The sequence below is a fragment of the Tyto alba genome, unplaced genomic scaffold (assembly GCF_018691265.1).
Source record: "Tyto alba isolate M040663 unplaced genomic scaffold, T.alba_DEE_v4.0 Super-Scaffold_21, whole genome shotgun sequence".
Taxonomy (NCBI): Eukaryota; Metazoa; Chordata; class Aves; order Strigiformes; family Tytonidae; genus Tyto; species Tyto alba.
The window spans coordinates 1,763,663-1,784,869 of NW_024881295.1; the positions used below are offsets into that span (position 1 = coordinate 1,763,663).

Consider the following 21,207-nt stretch of genomic DNA (forward strand, 5'->3'; position numbering starts at 1 on the left):
GCCCTCCCAGGGCTGCAGGTGGAGCTCTGCCCCACCGTGGTCCTCCGTGGGCTGCAGGGGCACAGCCTGCCTCACCGTGCTCTTCACCAGGGGCTGCAGGGGAAGCTGTGCTCTGGCATCTGGAGCACCTCCTCCCCCTCCTTCTGCACTGACCTTGGGGTCTTCAGAGTTGTTTCTCTCACATATTCTCTCTCCTCTCTCCCAGCTGCTGTTGTGCTGTATTTTTTACCTTTTCTTAAACATTATCACAGAGGTGCTACCAGCGTTGCTGATGGGCTTGGCCTTGGCCAGCAGTGGGTCTGTCCTGGAGCCAGCTGGAACTGCCTCTATCAGACATGGTGAAGCTTCTGGCATCTTCTCACAGAAGCCACCCTTGTAGCCCCCCAGCTACCAAAACCTTGCCATGAAAATCCAATACACTCCCTTTAACTCAAGTTTCTCAGCTTCCTAAACCCAATTTGCTTCCAAATGACCACTGGCAGAACGATATCAACAGATTGATGTAATAAGGATAATAATAATAATAGTTTGTTGTTTCTGGCATGAAGGAGAGATCTGATATATATAAAGTGTCTGAAAAACAAACGCATCCCTCCCAACATACACACCTTATTCTGAGTTTGCAAAGTGTCTGAAACGGGCAAACTCAGATACTTCTCCTTTACCACCATGTGAAAGGGTCCTTCAGAGTATAGTGTATTCCCTCACTAGACTGTGCACATCAACACCAGCAACATTAGCATAGAGTTCAGGCACCACTAGCTCAGGCACCTGCAGCACTGCGTGGTCACTGCTGGTCTTTATAGCTGTTTGTAGGGACCAAATCAGGTCTGCTGGAGAAGGCCGGTTAGTTGCATTCCACTGCCAGCAGGACTTCATGATGCCGTACCTGTAGGATGGAGAAGTAGGGGAGCACTGGGAATGAGAAGCACCAACACAAAGTTTTACTACAGTCAAGTCATCTCCTATTTAAAATATCTAGAGACCTCCTCTTTTTTTTTTTTTTTTTTTTTTTTTTTTGCTTCAGATGAAGTTATTTCAATGACCCTTTGAAATTTGCAACCACGTAATAATGTATGGGGACAAAGGCATTCAGTTGTGTGCCAGGATGTCAGCTGTATGGGAAAAAAGGAGAAAGATTGCTTGGTATTCCCTTCTGAAACACAATTATGGAAGAAAAAGCCTCTAAATATTAAAAGAAATTATGTCTTCAGAAAAGGAAATATAATGTCTTAGATCTTCTCTGTGGATGCTTTTTTAATTTCAGGGAGAATCCTGCAACTTAGAGGAGAAGGATTCCTCCAGAACAGTCCTGCACCTTGCAGGGAAGCAGTGGAGCAACAAGCAGACAACAAAACAGAAACGAGAGCAGTTTTCAAAAGCAGGAAAGAAGGTATTTGGCAATCAAGGTTTCATGCACCAGAATCCAGTAAGGAGATGTGGCAGACATGTAAGAACAAGATTCCTCAGCTAACAGGTTACTGTTTCGTATAGCCTAGACTTTGAGGTATTCTGTAAGATCTATTTTTGTATGTCTCACTCCCATTTAGCTCTGCACATCTTGAGTTCAGTCGTCCGTAAAGAAGTGGCTTACATGGCTTGCTGGCAGCTTGAGGGCTGCTTCATAATGTTCTGTCTCTGCAGGTATGATAAAATGTCAGAAGGTGGCACCTCAGGATACGGTGGAGCACCTGGAAGGGCAAAAGGAATAGCAGTAGAAAAACTGTAAGGTAATGGTTGCAGATAGCAGCTTCTGTGTAAGTATGCCTTCTTCCCCTACCAAAATCCATTTTTCTCCTACCACAAATCAAACTGCCAAGAAGTCTAAAAGGAATTGTCATGACTTTGCAAGTTGGAAAAAACGGGATGTTTATTTAAACGGCCCAACTTTACATTCTAGAATTCGAGATTTTGGGTCTTGTTAATTTGCTGCTTCCTTACATATTTTTAATTATCATTAAATCTTCTCACCTAATGTAATCATTTCATACAGTAGAATTCCAAAAGACCATCTGCAAGAAAAGAAAACAAAGCAATGTTAAGTTTCCACTGTAGCTAGCTATCTAGCTTAAATACATATAAACAACTGAGAATGACCGGCAGAAACGAGAAGGGAAGGCATAAGCTGTGAAGTGAAGCATTACCCTAAGACTAGATATGCCTTAACGTGAACTTCGGGACACGAAATGATACATAAAAGAGTGAAAGAGATAGACCTGACAAACAGATGAACTTCTAGTCCAAAAATTAAATCATACATGTCTGCCTTAATGCTGGGGGGTTTCTTCATGAGCCGCTCTGGTGCCTGCCACTTGACTGGCACAATCTGCGTGACTGAGTTGGCTCCATACGTGTGAGTTTCATAGGCCAGACCCAAACCACAGATCTTAGCAGTGAAGTTGTGATGAAGGAGGACATTCCTGGCAGCAATGTCACCATGGAACAACTTCTTCTCTTCAAGGTAAGCCTGGAAAGTTGGAAAAGAAAGAGATCATGATCATTTTCAAAGGAATTTTAATTTATATAAATTTTCACGCAGTTTATGCCTGTCTTCCACGCTGTGGAATAGAGGCGTATGCTCACCAAAATAACACAAGCGTACTTGGCTCAGTTTTAACAAAGCACATCCTCAGTGCTTAGGCCAAGAAGACTTAGGCCAACATGTAGACTTGTGCTGAAATCAAGCAAGAAGGGAAAAACAGCAAATTTGAGCAGACTTACCAGAGCTGCTGCAACCTGCTGTCCAACTTCATATACCTGCCTCTCAGTGAGGTCGTAGGGGATACCATCCATTGTCATTACATCCTAGAGACAAAAGAGCAGACTTTGGTTCAGACAAACGCCATAGCTGTAGGGTACTGAGGAATGTTTCCTTCTAATCTCATGAGTACTCTCTAATCTTATGCTCCCCCAGCTGATTTCACAATTGGTCATAAAATTATTGAAATATAAGGGTGCATGGATGAATGATGCTGATGGATGGATGGTGTGCTGAAGGCTGGAGAAAAGATCAATAGGTTGGACAGAAATGGGCAGAATGACAGTGGAGAATGACAATCCATACAGATCAATGAAAGATATATTAGAAGGGAGAGTAGTAAAGCACTTTTATAACATACAAATGGTTACCTGGTATGAGACTAACAGTCCATCTCTCTTACTGCTCTGACTGTAACAGTGATCCTAGCTGAATGCCCAGATGAGAGAAAAAGGTAAGCACACAATGCTTTTCCTGTGTTGTTTTCCAGCCCCCAACTATTTTTAATTTAAGGAGTTCCTGAGATGTTTATGGTTTCAACACGTTTATTAACTTTTGAAAGGTTATCTTCCATTAATGTATTCAGCCTTGTCTTGAAACCACATAAAGTTTTGGTATCCATAGCTGTCAGTGGCAAAGAATTCTATTAGTCAACTCCCCAGTTCATGAAGAACCACCTCCTTTTTTTTGTTTTGAACATGGCACTGACTAGCTTTCTTTGCTATCACCTCGACCTTCTGCTGAAAAAGACAGCAAGCAATCTCTCTGTATTTAGTGTTCCAGATGTAGGAGAATGATGGATTTATATAGTGACACACCAGAGTTTTGTTTCTGTGCCTTTCTTAATAATGCCGAATATTTGGTTTCTTTTTTGGCTTGAGTTAGCATTTTCACCAGACTGTATATTTTCATACGATCAGAACCATCAGTTTACTCCTCATCAGCAATGGGCAGGTATGAAGCCATCATTACATATGTGAATCCTTTTATTTTTAACTATGCTGAATTTCATCTGTTCTTCTTATTGGTCAGTCCCTCAATCTTGGGATATTCTTCTGCAATTTCTCAGGGTCAGCCCTTGCCTTTACTGGGCTGGAATCATTAGCAATCATCATCACCTCACTGTCATCCCATTTTCTGGGTTACTGATACATGCAACAAACAACACCAGGTCTTAGGTGGGTAACCTCCCTCCAGTGCAGGTACTAACCCTTCACTCTTACGTTCTTGTCTTTAAATCAATTAGTTATTATTCAGTGATCTTCTCCCTGGTGTTGTAACTGCTCTGCTGTCTTAACAGCATTTGTAGTGAGACATTATTTTAAACTTTTTAGAAATTCAGGTATTTCTGTCAGGTCTCATTCTTATTCCAGTGCCTGCTATACCTTTCAAGGAACTCCAGTGGTCTGCAAAGTACGACTTAGCTTTACAAAAGTAAGTCAGCTTCTCCAAACTGTATCATATCAACTGAGATATCCACTAATTCTATTCCAGTTTAGACTTGTGTAGAACTTCTCTGGGGAATGGAGATAGTTTAGACTGATACAGAGGGATGCATGGAGAGATCAAAAAGTCATCTGTGACTTATGGACTATGACTTATGGATAGATATATACCCAAGGAATTTAAGAAGATATTCTATCATCACTTCTTTTGTCTCACCTTCCGACATGTCCACAGAAATGTCAACAGGTCACCGAGAGACACATCTTCCATGATCATATAAAGTGGGAGCTGGTCGACACAGCATCCAACCAATGCAACCAAGTTCTCATGATGGCCAAGATTTTGATGGAATTTAATCCTTCCCAGGAAATCCTTTACTTCCTGGGGACTAGCCAGGTCTGAAAGGAAAAAAAACAAAACAAAACAAAACAAAACCCAAACCAAACACCCCCCCCCTTCCAAAGAAAATTAAAAAACACAAAACCAAACAAACGCCCCTCAAAAAAAGCCCCAAACAAATGGAGGGAGCAAATAATAGGGTGAGTAGCTTAAAATCATGAACAGCAATCTTCTTTAGTCCTACCAAAACACCACTATGATTAGCTAATGTGATACTGAACACAGCTTGTTCTTGCCCAGGAATGACTGCAAAATTCTTCCCATCATCATGTCTCTGCTACAGAGATCTGTACAAATCCAGGCCATGTGCCTTACCTTGTAAGGCTTTCAGTACTACAGTCTTAGTCTTCCCGGGGCTCCCAGTTTCCAGCTGTGCTCTGTAGATGCTCCCATAGCGACCATGTTTTAGCAGCTGCAAGGTGCCTGCTAAGAGTTTCTCTCGCGGTATCTCCAGTTCCTTCAGAGTCAAAGACGCAGAATTTAGCAGGCTCTCCACAGATGTCTCACTCAGCTGGATATAGCAGTTCTCTGTTGAGCTGGATTCCTGCTGATTCTTGTCATTCACTGACAAAAGCAAATATACACGATGCGTAAAAACAAACAGATGAACTCTTGTAGTAGATGGCAGTGCCCCGCCTGCCATCCTCTTTAATTTTTGCTCCATATGGTTTTGGAAATCAGGACAAAGTAAGGAACTGTTATTGTATCTTACTTATCCTGGCTCTTGAAGAGAAGGAATTTATCTCCCGCTCTATCTGATGAAAAGGCAGAATGAGTCTGGAGACCTCCACTATATTTAACTATGTAAACTTTTTAGATAAGACACATTTGTCCTTGATTCCCATATGCTGAAGCAACGCCCATTTTCTTTTATTACCAGCTACCAGTTGTTATGAAAGTGACACGAACAGGGTGTTCCTACAAAGGCCTTATCTTTGTTCTCAATTATTTCCCTTAATATAGTCTGAAGAGGCTTTTCCTCTACAAAACCAAATTCAGTTTAGAACTGAATTTTCACTTCCACACAGCAACATGTGTTGGCGGTAGCAACAAACCTTTCCCTACCCCTTCACCAGTCCCTGTTTTATTTCCTGTTGTCTCCATAGGAAGTGGGAGACAGCAGCCTGAGATTACATTTCTGAAATTACAGTACAGAAAATGGATTAACTAGATGTGATCTACACTGAAACAACTGTTATTGACAATCACCCCAGTGCAGTAGCCTCTAGAAGGCTGTTACATAAACACATTTTGCAGCTCTCAAGTGAAGTTACCATGGTATGTTAAACAGCCTATATAGTATGTTGCTTTAGGTTTTCTTAGATCCATCTATACTGCAGATTCCACTACTACTATTGCAAGTGGGGTAGATCAGGGTTCCCAGCTTTTCTAATGTTCACTGGATTGCTGAATATGACTCAGGCTTTTCATAAATGCTACTGCCTAACAGCTCAAGCAATGGGGAAATGGGATTGACGTCCAGCCACTGAAACCAACACTCTTTCCTCTGGTTGAAAAACACTTTTTTTACCTTGGTGTCCAGATGATGATGATGACTGCTCCTGCTTTGCTCGCAAGCCTCGACAGTGGAGCCAAAGGATCACAGTTAGCACGATGACAAAAAAACCCACAAGGAGAACTGGGACAACAATCACTTCAGTCTGATATTCACGCACAACTATTAGCCAAAAAAGAAGATGGGAAACCAAGGAATAAGCAGCACTGCCTGATGTACATTCATTCTGTATAACAAATCAGTAATAACTCATTTCAGTAACTTTCAACCCCTAAAGCATGTGCATCTATCCTCTGCTCCTTGGAACAGCAACTGAACACTGTTAGTGCTGTTACCCTGTTTTTCAAAGGTGCTGAGTATCTAAGCTGCACGAAACCACTGGGACTCCCACATTTAAGGCCACTTATCTAGATCCCTTAATACAGAGGCTAGGAATTGTAGCCATGTGTAAGTATCACCCACCAGTGAAACAGAACTGGCCCTGGCAGAGGGACAGTAGGGAGGTGGGTAGGGATTGATATTACTACGCCATCATGAATACACGTGCAATTACAGCTTCGGGTCCTTCTATTAAAATTACAGGGAGGATTTTAAAGAAAACAGGGTGTAGTCACCTGATTTGGAATTTGACTGGAAGATATTGCAATTAACAAGGATGTTGCAGGTAACTAACTCTCTTATGTCCCCGTATTTGGAGGTGGTGCTATTTCCGCATAGGCCAAAACCACGTTTTGGTTCCCAAAGGTGACAGAAAGGAATGAAATCAAATCTTACAAAATTGGTCCTTACAGAAGTTGCAAGGGATCTTTAATGACTATATTATGTCTCATTCAAAGTAGAAATACTCTACAATGTCTAAAATTATGTGGGATGAATCCCAGCAGAAAGGCTGAATCCCCTTAAAAGTTTCTCCCCTGAGACACAATACAGGGAAAACTCAGTCAAATCCTTCTGTGTGGTCTGGGATGCAGATGAAGGAAGGGAAAGGGCTTGGCCCACTTTTTAGTAAAGTTGGACTTCCTGGTCAGTATGTGAAAGCTTATTACTTGAAGGAACCTGTGAATCTTACCACATAGCTTGTCATTGCTGTTACATTCCAGTAGCATGCGTGTGAATCTTTTTACATCCCTTTCCATGTTCAAATACACGCAAGTGGGTCTTCAACCTCTTCTGCACAGACATGAAGAATATTAATGAAATTTATTATGAGAAAGAATGATTTATGAAGCAACAGGTGAGCTGAGTATGGAGCTTTCTACCTCTTACGATCAGTGGTTGTGTGAAGAAAGAGCACTGGGACTTTGAGGTTTAGAGAATGACACCGGATATCCACTATCAAATCCTACAAATGGTAGACTGCATGATCAGAGAGAATTTAAGATTAAGCTTGTTCTACGGTGCTTCACAAGCAGTCACGTACCCCTAGGCCTGAAGGCTCACCTATGCACAAGAATTCATATTCATGAACTCAATTCTATTTAAAGAATAGGTAATACAGCTCATACACTTCTAGCTAACACACTTCTTAGATGCCAGAATGGCTTAGCCTTTTATCTTCTGGGCTGTTACAAATGAACAGACCAGCAGCATGCATACAAAATGTCCATCATTCTTGACTACAGACCCTGACACAACTCATCCACAACTCATACTATCGCTCCCCAAAGACAAGGCAAGAATAAGTCTTGTCATTAGGGCTCTCCGCTACCCACTCCTTAACACTGCCAGATCTATAACAAGTCTGAAGCACAATATCTGGAATTCTTCTGAATTTGGAGTTAAAAATTCAGAACCTGTGCAAGCATGCACCTTTCCATCTGTAATTTCAGCTAGCACTAATCCCTTAGCGTGTGCAATCACACACCTACAACACTTTCTGATTGTGCAAGTGCATTTGTCATTTGTACAACCCTGCTCAGATGGAGCTAGATTTACCAGCCAGTGTCTTTCAGTTGTGCCAGGACTGCAGACCAGCTGCAGGCCTCCCAAAACACATCCCTGATGTAGAATTTCAGCTGTTCTGCATGACAGGGGGAGATCACCCCTGTAGAAATTTGTATTTCCATTCAAATTGGTGTATGTGTTTTTGTTTATTCTCTGGAGAACGCAAAAACATTTTAAAGATGCCCCATTGCTACACAAAGTATACTATCTTTATTGAGGACTGAAGTCATAAGACAGGAATAGGCTCTCTGGTGCTGCATTGATTTACATCAGCAGAGGAGCTGGACTACTATTTTTAAATTATAAAAATCAGTGTGGTGATAGTGATGACTGACAGAAAGGCAAGGCATGTACATTTAGGCACTGTTTCTTATAAACATTGCCAAAAATGTAAAACTTAACAGCTTCACAAACAGTAGCATCTAGAATGTTTTACAGGCATTGGGACTTTTATCCTGCAAGTACTTACCTTATTTTCAGCTACGAGTTCAAGGCAATTAACCTCAATGGCAAACGTTAATAATAATGGCATTCTTACTGATATTAATATGGTTTTATGGAAATTGGTGATGTATGAAACATTGAACAGAGTTCATTCTCATGTTTAAAATTAATGGATGAAATTGTGCTTTATCAGTTGCACAACAGAGGCAGCAGAAAGAAGAAAATAGAATATATCTGCACTTTAAGGTATAACAAAACATCTGTTTAAATTTTTATTTCCTTCAATTTTTAACATGCTAGCAAATCCACCTGGTTTCAGGGTGTGGATACAACATGAATCCAGTCAAAGGATCAATAATACAACAGTAGGACCAAGCTTTTCACGTACACTCTGTAAGCAAGCACACTAAGTCAACCTACCTTGGCTAACACATACACACACTCAGGCACAAATACACAGGTATCACCTAAGAGGAACAGTCCTAGCTTCTTTCACTCTCAGATACACACAGATACTAAAGACACATATGAACAGACATAATGGCATCACAGAAAATAGACTTTAGGACCATCAGCCACCAATCATGTTGCATAATCTGGGTCATAAACAGTCCAAGCTTCACCTTAACACTAGTTAAAGGCTTTGCTTTGTACAGATGCGCACTAGCAATGCACATTTAGACAATGTGCATGCACAGGCATATATAGGCATACCCATACCAACTTCTACTTACACAGAAACATGCTCATGTCATCACAAAGATCCATGGAAAAAAAACATTGATGCAGCAGCCATGTCTATACTGGTCACCTGTCTGTACAACAGACCTCCTACCTACTCCCTTATGCACCTCCCAGCAGGGATGACAGAGGGTGACACCCATGTTTCATAACGATCCCCGGGGCAGAGCTATGGGATCCAGAAATAAGAACACTGGCACTTCATTTGCACTGGCACTCCCATTTGTTGCTGGTGTTTATGGAGCTGCACAGGTGTTACCACTGGAAAAGTTTGATTAGACAAGTCCATTTACACTCTGTGTGTCTATCCTCTTTCAAAACTTGGGAAGCAGGAAAAAAAAATACAGTTAATAAGCCTTTCAGTGCTACTTTCCAAGCTCAGACCAAATGAATTCTCACAATTAGCTCTTGCTGCAGCTGACTTGTAACATTTAACAGTAACATTATTGCAGTTCCAACATTTCCATCCTCACAACAGGAGTAGTAACTCAGAAATTCACAGATCTCACATTATGCATTTAATAAATATATATTGCAGTATACCATGGGGACATGGTAGTAGGGGACACATGGAGGTTGCACGGAACTAACATCTTCCGTGTCCAGGTGCATACTCACCACATAGCAAAAAGCATACTGGCAGTGCTCAACTACTTATTTTATTATTTGAAGACAGTTTTCTAGTACCAAGCCAGGATAAGGGGACAAAAATACCTTAAGAGGTTCAAAACCTGTACCTCACTGGCACGCTGATTTTCCTTGTCTGCGTTACGCTGTACCAAGACCAGTGCTGTCTAGATCGTGAGCACAGGAGAACATAACCTGCATTACTTCAATTTAGAATATGCACTGGGCAATTTGTGCAATCACAAGTAAATGTCAGCTTAGTTATTCCACTGTTTTTCTATTACTCTTTTAAATACACTGAAATCCACTCACTGAAATTGATTTCTCTTTATTGTTTACTTTCAAAACCACATTTGCTTCAACAGTCTGCTCTCCTTGCCTGGACCTATCTAACCTTCTAGATTATTCTGATTTTCTCCTCCGTCAGTTGAAACTCATTATTTTTGTTGTTTACACAAAATCTGGAACTTTCCTTTTTCTCTTAGACACGCATCTTTTTTCATCAGGTCCTCTATTGTGCAGCACATCAGTGTGACTTAACACCTTATTTAAGAAAACTGGTTGGCAGTGCAAGACAAAAATCAAACATGATAAGTAATAAGCACAGTACTAGGCCACTCTTCCTTCAGAATGCCAAGGCTCAAGGGAAGGATGGTATGTTCCCACTCAGTTTCAGCCACCAAACCCTTCCTGAAAGACACGTTCCCTTTGACAACAGTGACCAGAAAGCAAATGAGCTTTTCTAGAACAAAGCTTCTCAACACAAGGGACTCAATGGGAGCAACAAGGAGCTGTGAAGGTCTTCGTAAATGAGTTTTGGAAAGGTGTTTGTTCCCCTGACTAGAGCTCAGGAGGCGGGAACAGGGTTTCCACTAAACAGATTTGGAGAGATGTGGGAGCTTTTGCTGTGGCAGAGGGAAATGAGTATAAATCAGTGCAGATACAGGGGCCTATAGGGCAATGCTCAATGTATTACTGACTGTTCAGGTATTACACAGTTCCAGGCAGACTGCAACAACGATGGCAGCAAAGCCTTTCTGTAACTACTACCTGAATCCAAAGCTCCATGTCCAGGCTACATATACAATGAAGACCATGGTATCTAGAAATAGCAGCAGCAGCTGCCCATAGAAAATGAGAGATACGGGACAAAACCTTAGCAGAAGCTAACCTACAGTCAACAGCATTTGCAAACCTACAGTCAACAGCATTTGCAAACCGGTACTAGAAGGCTACTTGTGAACGGTGTGAAGCTGTTCTGCTGCCCTGGCAATTCAGACAAAGCACAGGGGGCAACACAGGGACAGGAATAAGTAGCTAAAGGATGGCATTTGCAGGGGCTGCTTAAACAGGTTCAGGAAGGCCTAATAGTGAGTGTGAATATGGTTTTGTGAATGCAGCTGGGCTGAATTAAGTGCTCACCAAAAGATGGGCGTATCTCTTCCCTCAGCTCTCTTCCCACTCCTTGTGTGGCTCCCAGCTGTGCAGTTGATTACATAATAAACTGATTCAAACCACTAACCTAGCAGGAAAAATTCACTGTTCTTTCACCATGGTAATTTCTTTCCATTTTAGTGAGTGATATTAGTTCACCAAGCAATTCAACAGACGACAGCACGGGCTTCAGGAAGTGGCAGGAGCACACATCCAGAAGTAGGAACAGGGAACACGGATCTCCTGCCACCGGGGGTGATGAATGGCTAATTCATCTAAAGCTGCATTGTGAAATCATTCCCTGTGTCAGCACAGATTCACAGACAGTGTGTGCCAGCATAAGCCCTACTAAGATTTTTCCAGTGCTCTGTCATTCATTCCCACATGTACACTGTCCCCTTAGTGCTAGCACAAGCATTCACATGGCAATGTGGTAAACTGGATCAGGAAGGCCATCTGCCCTAAAATAATCAATCCTCTCTTGCATTTTATGGACTTAAATTTCTCAGCAGGCTCAAATTATGCTATTTAAAGTGCCAGGACATAAGAGTAAAGAAGCCTGAGTGACAAACACTGTGGTGAAGAATGAAAAGGAAGAGAAGTATGTCTAACGTGTCCGTGGAATATACGGGAACAGACAGCTTGAGAACCTGACGCACAGAAACTGCCTGCTGCTTGCTCCTGCCCTGTTCAGAAAAATAAGATGTACATATTCACAGTAAATACACAGTTTTGCCAGTGAATATGTCTGACTTGGGAACTAACATCAGTTCCCATCATCGGTGAAAATGTGTAAATCCTTGAGTTTAGTTATACTGTCTAAAGAAACAGCTGATTAAATTAATTAAATATGACAATAATAAAGGCTAAGATTCATTTGGTTCTTTAGTAGATCTTTTAAACTGTGCTATGAGCTGATATGGAGTTAACGTAGTTATTTCTCCAGACTTCCTGGACTTCATTAACTGCACACCACTTTATTATAAAAATATTCTTACAGGTGTTTTTCATGCACTAATTGTTAGGACCAACTGTAATATGGCTACAGGCATGTAAAAAACAGGTGAGTAATTACTTCAGCCCAGCATACTGCCTGACTGAAAAAAGACAACATAAATCCTTTAACCATGATGCCTTCTATTGAATTTCTTACAGTGGTAGAACCGTACTCCCAAGCTTTTCCAGTCACCATTTCTGTACTGCTTTTATTATTTTCCTCCTCTTTTATAAGACCTTCGAACATGGCCACCAGCCAAGGCTTAGGCAACTGTTATGCACAAGCACACTGCCCTGGGTATGCAGCTGAAAGGTAGGGGAGATACCAGGGAACTGCACAAAGCAAAGTGGCAGTGAAACCACGATATGCAGGTTCACATCAGCTGAACAGCTGTGGACACTGAATGTGAGAGAATAGGAAGAAGAAAAGCACCATGGAAAAGCAAAAAGCGAAGCAGAGATTTCCTCCCCTGTAATGTCCACCATTTGACTAAAAGCAGCATCCAAAGCAAATAAAAAACAAGTCCCACAGGTTTCAAGCCTAACAACTTGATGCCGTAAGAACGTATTTCTGCAAAAAGCTATCTATTTGTTACACTACATATCCTGGCTCTTCTGCCTCCAGAAGACCTTCCAACGGCCTGGCAGATCATGACATCTTTGCAAGGTTTCCCTGGCCCATTGAGCCATCTCACCTCTTACCATAAGGCACATGTGGGTTACCAAGCAGCATCTCCAACTGTGCAGAATGGGAAATTCTGGCCAGTCAACCCCGGTTATAACATACCAGAGCCACCTCACTTCTGTCTTGAACTTCTATCCTGCGGTTTGCTGTACCAGCTGTAATAATGTCTTAGCTATAAAGATCTGGTACTCTAACTCACTTTCGCAACAGCTGGTAGCTGTAACACCCTGCAAGAAAACAAGTGTTTCAAGAAATCACATACAGTGACTCAAGACTTTCTCTCGGTCCAAAATTAGAAGTAGTACCTGAACATCAAACCTAGGCTAGCTGCTACTGAAGCACATTAAAGGACTGAAAGAAAATTAGGCTGACTGCTTCTGAAGAGCTAGACCATGGAGAGAACAGCAATAATGAAGTCAATGTTGCTACTTGAGCAGGTGGATTACTCAGGGCAAACTTGGCTTCTTTTCAAGGGTGCAACAGAAATAGGCAAAGTCAGCAGTCGCTACTGCATTGAAAAATGTGAGCCAGGAGGACTCTGCACTGCTGTGCTTTTATGATAACAAGGTTACGGCAAACTGGCACCTTATCAGTGGAGATATGCAGGTTCTCGTGGTGCTAAGTCTTGCTTAAACTCAGAACACCTCACAAAAATTAATTTATTTGTGCAGTGTGAGGAAGTCTGAGTACAGAAGTGTGAAACAGTACAGAAAACTGAATGGTGATTAAGACTTTTTTTTTTTTTTTCCTAATGCAGACACAGCCTACTATAGTTTCTGAAAAATTAACATATATCTTGATCACACTCCCCCTGAATTAAGGCCATGAAAAGTAATTCCTCACAGGTAGTCTGCAAAATAAAAGTTAAATTATTTTTTAAAGAGTGAGGAATGCATTAACCTTAAGCCATTAGTGAGCAAGCTGTTCGGAATATGAAAAGTCCAGAGGCCAAACTCTTAACAGCACACTCTTTCCTATGACTTCCTTTTTGCGTAATCAAAATCACACACTACTTTTGAAAACACTGGCCATTCTGTCTCTTTCTTACTGACTGACTTATGAGTTTGCTGAAGTACTAAGTCTGTATCAAACCCTGGCACAAACTGGATACAGATATTCTGAAAAACTGTGACAGCAAGAGCTGTGACCAGACATAAGAAGAATGAAGGAATTTTTCAAAGGACCATGCATGCATGTAGCTCTTGTTGTAAAAAACACTGTGTGATAAAAATACTGCATGGTATCACATCGTTGCATAATTGCTTAAGAATTTCGCAATTCTTATTAATTAAATGCTTAAATTAAATGCTTAAATGCTTAAGAATGTGAATCTGCTTTCATAAATGCACAGCCACGAGGAAACTGAGCTGAAGTTGCGTACACAACTTCAGCTTCACCATTTCTCAACTTCTGGATGTCTCTTGGTGCATTTAACATAGATTTCGTTTATAATTTAATCAGTAGCTCATGCACACACACACAGACAGATACATGCAAACAGATAAGCACGTAGAAAAATCTAGATATCTGCACCACTTTGGATTAGTTAGCTTCTTACAATCAAGCAACAGTGATGGAAGTCAAGTGCTAATTAGTCCAGAATTCAGCCGTAGGCATGTATTATTTAACCCAACACTGAACATATTTATACATACATGCACTGCATTGTCCTGCATTGTTTCAGTGAACTGAGACTAATTTTATATGAAATTTATTCCCTTTGTTGTTTTCTTCCTCTTTAAAATATGCCTGGAAGTTATTTCGCTTAACTCAACCTATGTGTAGAGGACATAACACTTTTTTATCTTCTCAGACCCCAATACCATAATGATCACAGAAATGTATTACTATAAATAACTTCAATACAAGCAGTAAGTACATGCACCAATGTATATACATACATACATGGAAGTACAGACTTTACAGTACAGCTATATGGTTCCAATCACATTTACGTTAATGTCTTTTTTTTTAAATAAATACTTGTTAGCTAATCTTCCAGCAGCGTTTTACTTACCTGAATTACACCACTTCTCTTGCCCTGCAGTAGTCTTTTCCTGAAGCTTGCCTGCTGCCAGTTCCCAGCTTGTAGGAGGCCACTCCTGATAACGCTGGTTACCTTGTGTGGTTGTAATTCTTATGACTAAGTTCCTCCTTACTGATTTTCCTACCCCAGACCGGCCCACCTTCAATTCTTTACTCCTCAAGGTCTTCTCAGCTGTCTCCTCAGGGTGATCCCTTGAGTGTATGTCCAACACGGGAGCTGACAAATAGGCACACACTTGTAAAACGGGTCTGCCTGGCTTCCACACACCCGCTGCTCACCCGGTGATGACAGAGACAGACAAAGCAAAGAGTCTTCGGGCGGGGACCTGCATCGTAATTGGAAACACAGGCAAACACAGATCAAGAGGGATAGGCTAACATAATAAACAGAAATAATACACTTCAGATTACAGGTTCACATTTAGAAAAAACGGGTTCTTGGAACAGAAAATCTGTACAAACCCCCTAAGACTTCAGATGCTGAAAAAGCTTTCTACCAGGTACACCATCTGCAAAGGAAGAACGATAGAAAAGATTAATAATACCAAAACATGCTACAACAGACAGCAACAACACGGGCTTTTTTCACATTCTGCCTTGCTTGTTTGTATCCTTCCTGCTTGGGCTGTCCATTTTCCAGCCCTGCCATCAGCTGTTCTCTGCCCTTTCCTCCCACCAGTCCAGCTCCCACACAGCCCTGGCAATGACCCTCGCTTACAAAATGACTTCAAAATCCAGCCTGAGCTCCCCAGCCAGACCAGATAATATTCTTGAACTTGCCCTGTGACCTCTTCCTGCTATGATACCCTTGGGGTCACTGCTGGCTCTGCTAGTGCCCTCAGTCCTCAGCAGCTGTGCGGCATAATCTTCACTGCACCTTAGTTCCTCGGCATTTTAGTTCTGGGGTCCTTCTTCCCACCCAACCCGTGTATGCAAGTCCCAGCTGTTGGCCTGCCCTCCCCTATCACTGAAAAATCTTGTATTAAGAGTTTCAGATTCCTGACTCCTGGTTATATGAGTCTGTACAAGATTATTTGCTTACCTACTTCACACAAGTGAGAGGCAGGTGCATTACAAGAGGAAACAACACAACACCTATTGTTGAGAGACAAAGTTCATTTCACAGTCAACAACAGGACACAGGTAGCTTTGGGAAGATATAGAAGATTATATGATCTCTGCCAACTGTCTGAGCAAAACCTACCTACTCCTGTTAACCCTTTGGTGCTGCATATATTATCTTGTTGTGAGAAACTTTTAGCTGCGGTAGAGACAATAGCTTTAGATACCGAAACATAATAGTTAAATCATCCATAAGAGAGACTGCATAGCAATATATTTGTACACCATTACATCCGAAACTTCTTTCTGGGGTTATTCTTTCAGCTGGCATTTACTGTCCACGTGTGCAAAATGGTGAAAACCAGCAGTGATTTTCTGCATTGCTTGATCTCTCTACAGAGACTGGCAGAAGTTGGCAAAATAGTATTAGTGAAATAGCTCTGTCATGTGGACTTTCATCCCCTGAGAAACCAGGAGAGACATCTAGACTGAAAATGTTCTTGAGTCATAAATATCACTACAGCTGCAGAGTGTAAGCTCAGATTGGTTTCAGTTTTCCTCTTATTCTGGTACTAACTTGCATTGAGTCTCCGCAGTATTTTCTCCATGAAGGAGCTGGAGATCTGTCCTATACCTCATTCCCCATTAAAAAGTGGCTAAACTGCAAAGGACAATTCCTCATTTAAACAAGTTCTTTACTGAAATGTATTATTTTCCACAGACAACTTTTCCAAGGGCACCTGGGGGAAACTATTCAGATTCCTGTTTAAACTTTAAATCTTCCTCCTTTTGCTCCTTCCTTCACAGTTTCTACAGTACCCAACTGTAGAAGAGTGGGAAAGGAAAAGGGTTAATATTCAAGGTATGCATATGTTAAAACAACAACTGCTGATGCTTAGTTTTCCCAGTCGATCTCCCTGCCTGTCCTCCCAGTCTGACTGGTTGGAGAAGATATTTTAATGGTTCAGAGTTCAGGCTTCAGATTATATAATCTTCCTCACTGATCCACAAGCCCCTCCCTCTGTTTAGTTAAGGAACAGCAGACTTTTATTGTCACGTTTTGTCCTGTGAAAAACAAACTTCTGCTCTAAATCCTGTATTGTGTGCACATCCACAAAGAAAACACTGTACTTTTGAATGCCTCTGTCCTCTGTTTTTTCCTTAAGCAAGTATGATTAGGTACATTGAAAGGCAGTACACTGGCAGTCTTATTAACAAAAATGTCCTCTTTATCTCCAACACAGCTATAGCACACCTAGCAACCATCCAAACCACATGGCATCTGCTCAATGGCCTCAAGATGTGTTTCTGGGACTAAGCAGCAATTCAACCACAAACCATTCAGTCTTTGTTCTATGTGCTGAGACTGTTAACAAGGGTGCTAATTCTGCAGCTCAACTTCCAGAAGGTAAGCATACTCCAAGTAACTGCTTCTGGAACAGAGAAAGCAAGCTTCAGATGAAAGGATCCCCTTCTTAAATGGCATTGGGGGATTTACTTTTTCTGCATTAATTTAGAGGCTGTAAGGTCTCTGACTACTCTCACATTCTAATGTAAGATTTAAAACTGTAGCTTGTGGCTGATAGACTGTGACTGATCTTTTGGTCAGCCTAAGCCCACTGAGGTTGGAAGGCTCAGTACCTGTTCTTACGTTTCTGCAAGGCAGGCATTTATCCCTGAATGGGGTAAGAATCAGAACAGATGATCTAGAAGGGAAAGAAAAATTCCCATCATTATCCCAAGTATCTGTTCTGCCTCATCAGCTCTGCCTCTCAAGATGGCAGATCTTCTGACTTGAGAACAATTCATTGCTTAGTCAATATTTAGATTTTTCTTGAAAATGGTAGTTCTAGTGTGATTTTCAGTTCATCCTTGCAGCTTTTGTTATTTAAAATTTCCAAGGGAACAAAGGCTAGGAGGGGGTAGCATTATATATTATTTATTTCTTTATAAATAAAAAAAAAAAAAAAAAGAGCTTCTCCTTATAAAAATGAAATGACTGAAGGATTATGAATCCATCTTCTTCACCCAGTTGAAGGTCCAGTAATTTGCCAGCATTTGCTCTCTTCAGGGCTAGGTGCATCTAGTAACAGTCTTTTTCCCCCACTTTCCTGCCAAATTGGACCTTATCACTTCCAACTCTTTTCTTAAAGCTAAATGGAAATTTCATTTGCACAGTTTCATGCAGTCACTGGCCTGGTCACTCCTCTCTTCTCAAACCAGATGCTTAAGAAATATCCTGAAGGTTGGTTATATGCTAAAGTAGGCTACAGTACAGGTGTAAGTAGGCTACAGTATAGTTTTCCCCTTCAGTTTCTTTGGCAGATTTTCCAGGCCCTGAAGCTGGGATTCATTGATTCATTCGACACAGCTGAGAAACTAAGTTAAGGCCATAACTGCCCTAGGTTCTCTGCAGAGTTAATACAAGGTCACAAGAACTTCTGTAAAGCAATATCAAATACTAAAATCCTCTCTCTCTGCACTGACGTCACAGGTACAAATGGTAACCTAGCTCCTCATTTACATGTCTTGGTCAAATGTCAGAAATTTCATACCATACATTTGGACTAAATTCCACTGTCTTTCTCTTCTTCAAAGAAGTAACTTCCCTGAGCAGGAGCTTTTTGGGTTCCCACAAGCCGTACTTATCCACAGCATAATGTGGTAGCTTGGCCACAGCCTCTCGCTGTACTTCAGGGCTGACAGATAAACTGTTAGACTGTAAGTTAGGTGCAACACATATCACATGCATTCAGTTCCACGTTGTCTAGTTCCTAAATGCTTTTGTCCTGAGCAACCAACATCCTGAGCCCAATATGTATGCATATTTCTCTGTTACTTTTACCTCTCCTCTTTCAGTTTCTTATGTTCTTTTTGTTAAATATATAAATTTTCCTTTTATCTTCCTGCTCTTTGCCACTGCATTTTTACACTCTTCCCATTTTCTAGTAAGAACCCAACAGCTCCTCTTGGCAAAACCTAGAACCTAGTGAACAGAACCATAGTGACCTAAACATCCAGTCTCAGGATGGAATAAAATGCAAGACGTCACACCAAAAAGAATCAGAGAAGGCAGCTATCCCCTGAAAAGGATACACATAGAGACTGTAGAAGAACTAGAAAGTATGTACCACTAAGAGCTGTATCACTGTTACATAAAAATGTATTTAAGAACTACTCCATTTAATAATATAATTTTTACACCTGTAATTCGCCCTCTAACACATTGCTGTGTCCTAATTATAGCAGAGAAGAATCACAAATAAACCAAGACATGTTGAAACAAAATGTGCTCCTATCTGCCAGTGTCACTGGAAATGGCTTCTAGCACATTTATTATTATGCAGTAGCAAGGTGGCTGCTAAACTATTGGAATTACATGCATAAACACACAATATTTGCTGCCCAGGTCTTCACAGAATAATGAAGCAGTATTAAAACCCACCACCTCTAGACCAAAAATCAGCCTTCTAACCACATATACACACATGTACAGAGGGGAGGCAGCATCCGGGAGACAGCTTAAAGGAGTTACTTCAGAAAGGACTGTGCCACCTCAAACCAAGAGTCCATCGGCCTAGTACTATGCCTCTGACAGGTGGCAGTGAGAGTGCCTTGGGAAATGAAAGACTGTAACACCATAAAATGATACTTCCTGTAACACTTTCTCCAGCTTCTAGTAGCCTGTGGTTCAAGGATTTATTTAGCCAAATATAACTTGTTCTGTCATGTGCCTTAAAGGATTTTGCTCAACTGCTTCTGAGCCCCTGCAAAATTTTAGCAACACAATGCTGTGATAAATTCCGCAGCATTTGTGTAACTTGGGTGAATAAATACCTCACATTATTTGTTTTGAAGACAGATGGCCCTCTTCAAACCAGCTACTCAGTTGGCAGTGAAATGAGTGGTGATATCAAGAGATGAGTAAGTTTCATGCATGATGAGAATACTAACATACTCAATCATTTAAAAACAAGACTAAGTTTCTGTTTCTGTGGATGAAAAAGGAGAAGAGACAGACCAAACCATTTAAGATCTGGAATGGGACACAATTTGGGGCATAAGTAATTCAGAGAAAGTACTTGATTCTCACCCTGCTATATACCAGATAATTTGTAGTATCTGCAAACTCTTGACAAATTTTGAGTCTTGTTGCTCAGTCATCAGAAAATTTCTAACCCTTCTTTGCCTACTCCTGCAAACACCTCTTTTAATTTTTTATTTTTTTAATAAGACAAAGATCATAGAATCACAGCACAGTTTGGGCTGAAAGGGGCCTTCAAAGATCATCTAGTTCCAACCCCCCTGCCATAGGCAGGGACACCTTCCACTAGATCAGGTTGCTCAAAGCCCCGTCCAGCCTGATGAACACTCCCAATGACGGGGCATTCACAACCTCTCTGGGCAATCCACCTAAACCTAGTCTCTTCTAGTTTAAAACTGTTGCCCCTTGTCCTGTCACCACAGGCCCTGGTCTGGAGCCTCTCTCCATCATGCAGGGCGGGAGATGGACCCCCACGCAAAAGAAGTAGGGGCACCACTCAAACTTTCGAACTTCGGGCTCAAGACGTAACTTTTGGGTTACTTTCAGGACAGTTCCCGCAATGACAGGTCATCTGGTGTGATCAGTCTTGCCACATCTTCGGTTGCCGACAGCTGGCCGTGACTTGGGGTGGGCAGCGGAGGGTGAAGGGAGACCCCACACCGGGCTAACATAAGGGGCGGGGGGAACGCAGGGACAGCCTGAGGGGCCGTAAGCAGGGAGAGGGGGTTACCTCCTCTTGTCCAGCCTCCAGGGAAGGGCAACTACCGCACCGCAGCAGGCAGGGGACGAGGCGCTGCCCAGCAGGCCCAGCCTGCCCCACAGGCCAGGTGGGTGACCAGGCCGGCTGAGGGGCCTCACAGTGTCGCGGTGCCGGGCCGGCTGAGGGTGCGCTGGAAGGAGAGGAGTGGCGAAACACGGAGCCGTGCCACAGTCCGGGCCCTGAGCCGCGAAGCGCCTCCCTGCCGCGGCTCGGGGCGGGGGGGCAAACCCCTGCCTTTCCCCTTCCTGTCCCTCGGCCGCCTAACTCCTCACCCAAGCGCCTGTTTTCGTGAAACAGAAAATTA

At 41.9% G+C, this 21,207-nt stretch overlaps 1 protein-coding gene across 3 annotated transcripts; it reads right to left on the bottom strand.

The window, feature by feature from the left end:
• Window positions 1–240: 240 nt before the first annotated feature.
• Window positions 241–21,094, bottom strand: STYK1 (serine/threonine/tyrosine kinase 1). 3 transcript variants are annotated; one of them, XM_042795467.1, is made up of 12 exons: window positions 20,874–21,094; window positions 15,499–15,545; window positions 15,008–15,362; window positions 7,189–7,289; window positions 6,135–6,281; window positions 4,919–5,167; window positions 4,421–4,602; window positions 2,722–2,805; window positions 2,259–2,467; window positions 1,972–2,012; window positions 1,595–1,691; window positions 241–889 (listed from the first exon to the last, which is right to left on the bottom strand). In XM_042795467.1, the coding sequence occupies exons 4-12, from the start codon at window positions 7,253–7,255 to the stop codon at window positions 685–687; spliced, it is 1,281 nt and encodes a 426-aa protein (XP_042651401.1). In that variant the 5' UTR covers window positions 7,256–7,289; window positions 15,008–15,362; window positions 15,499–15,545; window positions 20,874–21,094; the 3' UTR covers window positions 241–684. The 3 variants fall into 3 exon arrangements, with proteins under 3 accessions (XP_042651401.1, XP_042651404.1, XP_042651402.1); XM_042795470.1 differs by lacking the exon at window positions 20,874–21,094 and adding an exon at window positions 16,079–17,696; XM_042795468.1 differs by lacking the exon at window positions 20,874–21,094 and adding an exon at window positions 15,914–17,696.
• Window positions 21,095–21,207: the final 113 nt, after the last annotated feature.